The sequence below is a fragment of the Camarhynchus parvulus genome, chromosome 1 (genome assembly GCF_901933205.1).
Source record: "Camarhynchus parvulus chromosome 1, STF_HiC, whole genome shotgun sequence".
Taxonomy (NCBI): Eukaryota; Metazoa; Chordata; class Aves; order Passeriformes; family Thraupidae; genus Camarhynchus; species Camarhynchus parvulus.
Genome location: NC_044571.1, coordinates 115237231 through 115247392, shown reverse-complemented (window position 1 = coordinate 115247392; position 10162 = coordinate 115237231). Strand labels below are relative to the sequence as shown.

Sequence of the window (10162 nt, the reverse complement as noted above, 5' to 3'; positions counted from 1 at the left end):
AAGTATTACCAGTAGGAAGTGACATTTTTCCTCCTTTTGTTCAGTAAATTCCCTGTGGGCTGCAGCAAAAATATTGGAGACATTTTTAAGACAGGAAGGCTGTTCTGGTTTCAGCTTAGACACATTACTGATTTAATTTGCTCTCCAACTGAAACCAAATCTGACTAGGCTAACAATTTTCAAGCGAAGATTGTGAACTGATAAGAAGTCCTGAGAATATGACCTGCGTTGAAGTGCTGGCTCTAACCCTGCTTTAGGATCAGAAAAATGAACCCAGTGTTTCCCTTCAGTAAAGTGTTCTTGGCGTGTGGCAACTTCAAGAGTCCTTTATGAGAGCAGCAGCCATTTTGAAGCTTGTCCTTCACAGATTGGCCAGCACAGGTAGCAGCAGGAGCACATCTTGGGCAGGTCTGTTCTGATGGTTGAATACATCTGATTAAATGTTTTCCACCTTTTTTAATATTCCCGAACATGCATTTGGCAGTTACAGTGAAACTGTAAATTACAGTGGAAAGTAATCCGTACCATTAGTTAAAACTGTAGGGTGTTTTTCACAGAAGGATTTCTTGACAGTCAAGGGTATGAAACCCTCTTTTTATTGTATATATTTCTTTTTATTTTACAAATAATTATATTCACTGATAACGAAAGTTCCTTCACAGAAGGTACATTTTTTTTTTAAAAAGGGGTAGAGTGTCATCCAAAATAAGCCATTTATTGTTCATTAATATAAAATGTATTCATATTCCTAGGGGGTGTCATATCCAAGCCACTGTTCATCCAGATTTCCTGTATGATCTGCTCCCTGCGCTCAATCCTTTCGGCCAGCTCCGCTGCCTCTGCCGAGTTATAACCTGAGTAAGGAGGTCTGTACAGTCCGTCTGGCTCATCCTGGGTGTCTGAAAGGGAGGAATCCTCCCCCTCCTCTTCCTCCTGCTCCTGTTCAGTGCTCCTGTAGGCTCTGGCGCTCTGTGGCACCAGCTGATCCCTCTTCCCGTGCAGTTTCCGGATGTCACCAGGACAGAGCACGCAGATCACTAAGGCACACAGCGTGAAGATCAACCCCACACAAACGCTGGACACAAAGAGCAGAGCGAGTCTTTCAGGGTGATCTGCAGGCAAGAGAGCCAGGCCTTAATGTCTGTGCAGACTGCCCAGGCTGGTTACAAACCCCAGCAGCCATTCCCCGGTGTTCCGTAGCCACAGGGCGCCCAAACCTCCTGACACTGCCCAACCCTGCCAGCTCTGCCTCTCCAACTGCTGGGCAAAAATCCATTCTGGTTATAGCACTGTAAAATAACAGCATGGCCCCAGCCCTTTGTGAGCAGCTCAGCGCTGTTGTCAGCCAGCTGCCAGAACTCTGCACGCCTTGTTTGGTCTCTCCAGCCATGCTGCCAGAACAAACAGGACCATGAGCAGAGTGACTCTGGGCTCTGCAGGGCCTCAGCAGCACCTCCAGGCCAGGCTGAGGAGGGAGCACTTTTCTTCCTTTGCTCTTAGTGTTGCTAAGTCACAGAACCTGCTTCGTCTCACAGCAGAGAAGGCTGGCTTTGGGATGGCTTTTTCCTTTTTTCTTACTCCTTGATGATCCATGTATGTATGCAACCCAACCTTTCCAAAGATTGATGTCTCCAGTGCTCTCACACGTCAGGGCTGGGTTTTCAAAAGTACTGAACAACCAACAGTCCCCATCGAAAATTTAAAAATATCTTGGCTGCAGTTGCTAAGAGAGTTTGATTTCCTTCAAGGCAAGGAATATTCCCTGAATATCAACTATGCTGGGATTGTCTCATCCACAAGATTGTGATGATACTGTAATAATATCATTACTATAAACATGGGATTACTAGTTGTAACCTTTGGAGTTGATCCCCCCTTTTCCCACAATGCCACAATCCAGTGAGCCAAACAATGTGAGCCTCATTTTCCTACCTCTAATGTATGCGAAAGTAGCCAAGTAGTTGGAGCTAACAACAGTTCCATCTTTCTTTGGAAGCCTCGATTCCCTTGGATCAAGGTCGGCACCTGTGACACGAGGAGGTAAAGCAAATTCAGTGAAGTTACTAAACTGATGTTTTATAAACCCAGTAACTTTTCCACCCAAAACACAGGCAGGCCAGTGCTGTGCTCAAGGAGCTGCAGAACACTAGACCAAACAACGGCTGGTAAGTTAAATAGAGTAGAAATAACAAATTGTTGAAAATATCAAACGTCTAGAAAATGGCAAATTCATTTAAAAGAGTCTGTTGCCAAGTGAAACCCCTTGTGCCTATTCCCACTGGGGTTTCTGAAATAATTTTACTTCATGAGGCTTCACAGTTCTCCAGTGGCCTTCCCAGCCCAACCAGGCCATGTGCTCCTGTTACTGGGGACACGCATCAGGCTCATCCTTAACTTGCGGCCTTTGAGAGGAGCTGTTGTTGGCAAAACTTGTAAAAGATTCTCCACCCTGAAACAGCTACAGTTTCACTTTTACTCTTCCCAGCATGCTGGCTCTGGGCAGGTCACTCTTCTGCAGCTTTGCTGACTGCAGGACTCTGCGCACACCCCACTCCCAGGCTGTCCTCTGCTCTCCAATGGGAAGAGCAGCTCTCTCAGCAGGGTTTCCAGTGCTCCATCCCAAGCCCTGTGTCTGTGCTGGTACCTACCATCGTTCTGGTTGATGGAAGACTTGTTATCAGGGACCAGGGGGTTGACTGCTGTGAGGATAAATTTGGGAACTGCAGAGACAAAAGGTAAATTGTGTTCTGTTAGTTTTAAGAACCCTCTCCCCAGGTGATTCCGAATCCCACTGCTCACCCTGGGGTTGTTAACTGGGTTTCTGAGAGTGGTATTGAAGGTTGGACTCTATCTTGGAGCTCTTTTCCAGCATGAATGACTGTGTGGTTCGTGTGAAGCCAGGGCAGCTCTGGGCTGTGACTGGATTCATTCCAGCCTGCTCCAGGAACATCAGTGCGTCTCCATCCAGCCTGGCACCCTGCCCCTTGTCCTCAGCCCCTCAAGGGTGTGCCAGCCATGGATGGAGACAAAACTGGCCTCTAAATTCAGCACAAACTGGGCTACAGACAGATGCTGAGTTGCATTTAAACGCTGGGTTTGGAGGAGGATAATTCAGTGTCATTCTAAGATAAATGGTGAAGTCTTGTGTGATGTCATTTGCAAAGCCCTGAGATGGACAGTTGCTGAGGAGGGGAATCAACGAGCTGCATCTTTCTCATTTCATTATTTTATTCTCTTGATAAGTGTTCACAGCCTTCTTCGAGTAATTAAAAGAACTGCAAGCAGGTGCATTGTACAGGCATTGGGAGTTCACATGTTCTGTAATGGATGAGTGGCCCCTTCAGCCACCCAGACCTTGGCACCTGTTCCTGTGCTATGGGAAGGCAGATTGATTGAGTGATTGATTTTCAAACTGACAGGGGGGGTTAAAAAGGAAGAAATTTCAAGTATGACACTCACCTCTATCCCACATAGAAACACTTGCCAAGAAATAGTGTTGAGAGAGTTAAATGGAACAGAGGAGACTGAGGTTTGCAGCTTAGCATAGTTTTCGCTTGGAAAACAACTAAAAATAGCACTTCTTTCTCAGCAGAACTTTTCTTTCTGTGTGGGCTCAAAGTCAGAGCTGTTTCCTTTCCTGATGAAGGAATCCTTCTGGGAGTCTTAGCTCCTGTTTGCAGTGGAAAGCCAACAGATCGAGGGGTAAATAAGCTCATTTCTATTTTGTCCTGTACCTCGTGGTAGTTTGTAGCTGTTTTCCAGCAGCAGAATACTTTCCCTGGCATGTGGGGCAGACAGAAGCAGGATTGTTTCCAGCCTGCATTTGCAGGCCTGGCTGTTCTGAACAACATCCTGGGAGGATGCACCTTCTCCAGTGCAAAGCTCCTGTTGTGGCCTGGGGCTCCTTCACCTGTGCTGATGTTCCTCCTCCTAGGGGAGCTCCCCAGGGCTTCACTTGTTCTTTCCCCCTGTGCATTCAAATATTTATTGCAGGGGAATGTTTAGTTCAGAATGGCATGGACAGAAAGAGCCCCTGGCTGCTTGCATTGCTTGTGTTCATTGTGGTGCCTTTCAGATGCAAGGATTTGTCTGGTATAGGCTACATCAGGTCACTGAACAGAACAGCTGGGACCAGGATAGGAATTTTTATTAAGACAATCACATCTGTATTACAACTTGTGCCAGCACTGCTTTGGCAAGTAGGAGTCAGTCACCTCCTGCCAAAGGCAGCCCACAAAGGGACTCTGGTGTCCAGGGAGTGCTAAACACCACAGGGCTGAGGGAGCCTTGTTTCCTGAGAGAGGTTCCCTGATCCTGAAGGGCAGGCTCAGCCAGAGCCAGGAGGTCCCACCTGGCACAGACAGGAGCTGATGCTGAGCAGATCTCTGGGGGCACTGAGACTTCAATAAACCAGCACCTCCCAGCTCCTGTCATGTTTTACTGTCAGGAATGAAGTGCCAGTGTAAGAATGCAGCCAGACACGCTCCCCATAAACAGCTGCTGAGCACTGGGTGGGCAGTGTGGGGTTTTTCACACTCCTGACCGTGCTAGAAATACTTTGAAGTGTGGCACGGCCCTGAGAACAACACTGCTGTGCTCTGTTGAGTTCCTGCCACTACAGGGGGAGATCTATTTGCATTATCTTGGGAAGCATCAGATTAGCAGGCATCCTCTAGTGAGGAGAATGAATGGAAACTGCCATTCTGGAATATTCTTCCCATGTTCCTTAGACGATTACAAAATAATCGGATCAGCAAATCATTGGCTAATGCTTCAGACTGCACAGCCCAGTAAGATTTGGCAGGAGAAAAACTCTTCCAAATGTGCAAGCAGCACAAAAGAACGCTATTTGTTACCCACGTGTTTTTGCAAAACCACATCCCTAAATAACAGAATGCATAATTCCAGTGCTAACAAACAAACTCACTCTGCCTTTCTGGTACACAGACATGCAAAGAGGAAGAACTTCTTGTAATTAGAGAGAATTCCATTAGCTCATTCATAAAGGCAGCTGCACAATAATATAATGTATTGGTCCAATGGCAGATTCCCAGATCTCTCCAGTAATAGGAAGCTGAATTGCTGCACCACCTTTCACAGCTGACAAACCAATTCCTGGGGACACTGAAAATCTCCTGGGGCTCATTTTCCTCTGATCCTCAGGTAGAGGGGATCTGGCCATCAATCTTAGTGTTCTTAAAGCATGTCTCAGGTAACCTGTGCCCTTCGAGTGCTGCTCACGAGGGATGCAGCCACAGGACTCTGCAGGATGTACCTGTGGAGCTGCTCCTATTGAGGTGTTGTAGGGAATTCTGCTTGCCTCTTATGAAATTATATTAGTCTAGAGCAAACAATATGGAAAACTGTTCCCTCTTGTTTGAGGAATGAGCTGAAGTACTTTTCAGCCCTGCAAGGGATGTATAACCTCAAGCCTTTACTTTTCATAAACCTTCCCTTCCCTTTCCATGAGGAAGGAAACCCCTCTGTGAGGGGGAAGCTGCAGATGTACTCACATGAGTCGGGTTTCAGGACTGGCTTGTACACAGTGCTTCAATTATGCTGGGCTGTTTTACCTGCACTGATGCCAGGCAATGCCAGTTTGTTTTTCCTAGCTCTGCTGCAGGTGAGCTCTATGGAACAAACTCTTATCTTGATAGTATTTCTCAAAAATATTGAACTACACAGTTGATATTTTATGGTTGGTTGCATTTTTTATAGCAAAAACCCCCTTAATGCCAGAGTCTTTGTGAGGTGCCGCTGTGCCCAGGGGGTTGTTCACCTGTTTTGTACAGCTGTGTCACAAACTTCCTGTGATAAAGGGAAATGGGTATTTAGGAAGGCTCAGTGCCTGTATGTGGACATGTGTGTGTCTCTGCAAGCAGACACGAGGCCCTGGAAATGATGTGCATTTGCTCTTACCACATGCATAGCTGACATTTAGGGATTTTGTCACTCCAGGCAGGCACGGACTCCCAAAATCCCGGCTAGTGACAATGACTTTGCATCTCTGTTTCCCATAGCACCTTTTTGATAACACTTCCAGCGCTGTGTAAGACAAACAGTCTGAAAGAAAAAATGCACACAATAAATATACAGCACCCTGGTGCTATCTGAAATGAGAGCTGCTGGATGCATGACTAGAGACAAAATCTGCACCTGATCTCAGGTGTAACTTGGCCTTAGCAGGACCTCAGGGTTAAATATTAAGATTTGTCAATGCAAGGAAGTCAGGTGCAATACAAATGTGAACTTGCAGTGAGGTAACTCTCCCATGTTGCCTTACAGGTGCGTACTAAGGGTGCAGAAAGTCTCATCAAGCTCCAAACAGGTGCCCAATGTAAGGTCTCAATGTTCCATTCAGGATGTGTTGGAAAGAATGAGCGCATCCAAGCAGCTCTCCATCTATGCCATCTCACATCTAGAGAGATTAAATGCTCTTTCCAAGTCTGTTTCTCAGTCCTGGGTTACTGAGATGACTCAACTGGAGATCCAAGTTCAGTTCAAGTCAGGTGAGATCAGTTTTTATGTGTTGCAGCAGCTCAGGTTACAGGGAAGTTCAGGGTATTAAAAAGTAGCTTTTGGTTTGCTATGAAGAGGTCAAAATGGGCTCAATATTTAACCAGGGAAACGTGTGCCTTCCAGTAATGGGTTTTGCACTGGAGCTGAAATTATTTGAGTGGGAAAGTGTGTGAGTCACACTCTGCTTTAAAAAAAAGAACATCTCTAAATGTGATTAAGTTATTTGTATCCACATGAACTAAACTCCAAGCCACAAAGCAAAAAACACCCTGTAGTTTTGGTTTCTAAACAGAAAGGCTGCAGAAAGGACAAGTGTGGAGGCAGTAATACTTCTCTGAATCTTGGTGCATCGCCCCACAGACTGCAGCTTTCTGTGTATGCCAGATGTTTCACTCCAAGCTTCTGAGGCAAGGGGCTCTAAAGGTCTGGAATGTCATTGTCTGGGGATTAAAATAGTCCCTACAGTAAAGGATGGCCTCCAGCCGCCTGCAACTGCAGAAGCTCAGTTGTGCCTCTGTAGAGGAAGGACAAACACTGTTTGCAAAGATACTCCAAAGGTTCCACGAATCTGTTTGAACAGAAGAGAAGGTTTGAGACTGAGTTCTTGACATTTAATGTTTGAAAATGGGGCAGATTTGTGATTTTTGGAGTTAACTCCCTGACACCAGTACTAAATAAGTCCTACACCTGGGCAAAGCTATCAGGAGATACTGGGCTGATCTGTCATGGGGTGCTTTGGACATGGATTTTAGGACAAAACTCTTTGACTTTTCAGAGACCTAGAATCCCAATACCTGTGTGTCCCAAGAGAGTGCTGGGAAGGCAGGGAAGGGCTGACCTAAAGCACTGAGTAGTTCTGATTAAGTAACTCAGCTGTTTTAGTTTCCCTCCCTGGCAATTCCAGATGAGTGAGGATATATTTGGATGGATGTTTTAGGCTTACTTTGGCAAGTACAAAACCAGCTGGTGAATATCAGGAGGAGTTGTCAAGTGGTTAATAAATTAATAGATTGGGAGCACAAAAGCAAACTGGCAAACCGAATTATGTTTTCTATAGAATTTCCTGCCCTGGGAGCTACTCTTGGTGCCTTATAAAGCCAGGAGGATGCTGTGCTGATGGTTTTCTACATATTCAGTGATATGGCAGGTGTATGTTTCATTGTGCCTTTGCTCATGTTTCTGTGGGACTGAGTAGCTTCTTATCCTCTCTATCCATGTTGGATTTGGCTCCTCTGCCTCAGGAACCAGTCATTATAGCCTGCAGGTTCTGGGCAGGCCAGCTTTGGAGAGCCCCCAAGGCTTGCCTGGTGTCACAGGTGAGTAAATGCAAACTGGGCCTGCTTCTTCTGCAGGACAGGACAGACATTACCTGGAAAGTGTTGTAACACAAAAAAACGTATTTAAAACTTGGTGCATTCTGAAAAGGTTTTGGGTTTTGGTGATTTAGTAAAAATTCCTGTCTGGTTTCCATGTGGCCTTGCTACCTTCCTAGCAGTTGTATGATGGGATTAACTTGAATAACTAACTCTCCTCCTGGTCCAACACCTTATTGCAGTGACTGAATGAGGAGAGGTCAGGCTGTGTTTGGAGTAAAGGAATCCCATGGAATGGCCCCAGAGACACCATGAACTGGGAGATGAACATAAATACACCACGTGGCTTCTTCCTGACCAGGTCTTTTTGGTGTGCATAGCTATCCCTGGGGTCTGTCAGACTGGTACATCCATTTTCCATAAGCTGCCTCTGGAGAGACACATTCCCAGAATGCTCCAAGGCTGGTGGCATCCAGCGGTGGCGGACAAGGCAGCAGTGTGTGCCTGGGAACGCTCTCCATTCTCCATGCCTCTCTCCCAGAGCTGCTTGTGACACACCCAGGCTGTCGTGGCTCCTTTGTCCCAGACCCTGCTGTGGATGGCACGGGGACACGGGTGTCAGGAAAGGTTCTCAATGCAGCAAGAAAGTATCCAGTCTGACTGCAGCTATTTAACAGTTGGAGCAGAAAGCCTTGTTTCTGCAGGAAAGGCTCTTTCAGCTCCCTAATTAGCTTTGTTTTGGAAAGTTTTGGCATGCAAATGACATGCCATAAATCACACAGGCTTTAATGAGAAGTAATTTGTCTTCTGCTTTCTTAAAGCTGCTCTCAATTCAGACAGGAGGAGCTTTCCCTCCCTTCTTGCCACCCTGCCACACAAAACCTGCAGGTGCTGGGGCATCTTGTGCCTGTGTCAACCTCTCCAAATGCTTCCAGCTGCTTTCATCCCCAACTGCTCCTCCCTTACTGTGCCCACACACAGAAGAATAAGGAGCTGGCTTTTAAAATCAACTGAAAGCAAAGATTTCACACCTCCAAATCAGGATGGCTTGTGCTTTGTGGAGCCCAGAGATCAGCTGTGGGGACATGAACGGACAAGGGGAAACTGTGGAGTTTGGAGCAAGCTGAGGCTGCAGGCTCCTAAAGGAAGTTGCTGAAATAAGATGGTAATTTATGCAAGAGCATGGCACACAGGGTCCTGCCTGTGCATCAGAAAAGGGCCACTGGAACTGCTGATTCCAGCAGAAACACACAATTGAGCAGCAGCACTTGTGTACAAAAACAAAGCCCCAAACTTGGTGTCTCTGTCCTCCTTGCAGATGTGAGTGCAGAGTGGGGGGTCCATCCCACCAAGGGCCAGGTGTGGCTGGATCTCCATCTCCTGAGAGCAGGAACCACGCTCCCAGCTCCTGCACAGGCACGAGCTCCTGTTAGACTTGAGGGCCAAGGGTACTTTCCAAACCCTTCACAAATGTGAGCCATGACAAAAATAGACCCAAGAAACCCCTGAACTGCTGGTAAAGAAAACATTACTGGTTGAAGGGATGTGTGTCTCAGCGTGCTCCAAGCAAATTCCACCAGCAAAATCTGTTCATCTCAGAGGAAAGTTATTTGGACTCTAAAAATGGTGGCTGGTCTCCTCCTCCCTTCAAACAATCACTCCTCATCCTGCTGCTGCACTGGAAACCTCTTCTTTTAAGGGAGTTTTGTCTTGACAACATTCACTGGGGCAGAGGGGTGCAATGGCTCCTACTGGCACCTCTTGGGGCCCGAAGCACCAATTTATCTTCTCAGTTTGCTCAGGCTGACACAGGCAAGGACCTTTCCATAGCTGATGTGTGCACCTAGAGAGAGCTGACTTAAGGAGTTTTGTGGTGGAAGCAAAACTGAACTGTTTTACCCTTACTTTTGCATCCACAAAATTCATTTGGTTCCTGTCTCCCATGCCCAGAGTGCCAGGGCAGTGTGGAAGCATTTCCAGATCTGCCTAAAGCTGCTTGTACCTTCCCAGGGCACAGGCAAAGAGAGAGAAACCAAAAGCTTTTCAATCAGTCAGTGAATAAGAGGCCCTTTGAATTGGCTACAATATCCAAGCAAACAAACAAACAAAAATAATCACAGCATCATAGAATCCTGTTACATTAAAAAAATCATGACACCTGGTTGGACTGGAAGGAACCTGCAGGATTTTGAAAATCCCCCTTGCTTGACTTGCTCAGCCCTTGTTCTTACCTGAATTCCACTGGGAATAAAGCGGAGAGCAGGCAAAGCCCAAGCCCAGGGTATGCCTTGGCACAGTGCAAGCTGTGAGGAGAGTTTGAATTCTCCACG

The 10162-nt window shown here is 46.5% G+C and overlaps 1 protein-coding gene across 1 annotated transcript in view; it reads right to left on the bottom strand.

The window, feature by feature from the left end:
- Positions 1 to 580: 580 nt before the first annotated feature.
- The window catches only part of EVA1C (eva-1 homolog C), a 32096-nt gene continuing 22514 nt past the window's right edge, over positions 581 to 10162 (bottom strand). The window contains exons 5-8 of the mRNA XM_030960417.1: positions 5920 to 6063; positions 2649 to 2720; positions 1933 to 2025; positions 581 to 1112 (exon numbers count right to left, since the gene is read on the bottom strand). Of these exons, the coding sequence (XP_030816277.1) occupies positions 715 to 1112; positions 1933 to 2025; positions 2649 to 2720; positions 5920 to 6063 (707 nt within the window). The 3' untranslated portion in view covers positions 581 to 714. The remainder of the gene's footprint in view (positions 1113 to 1932; positions 2026 to 2648; positions 2721 to 5919; positions 6064 to 10162) is intronic.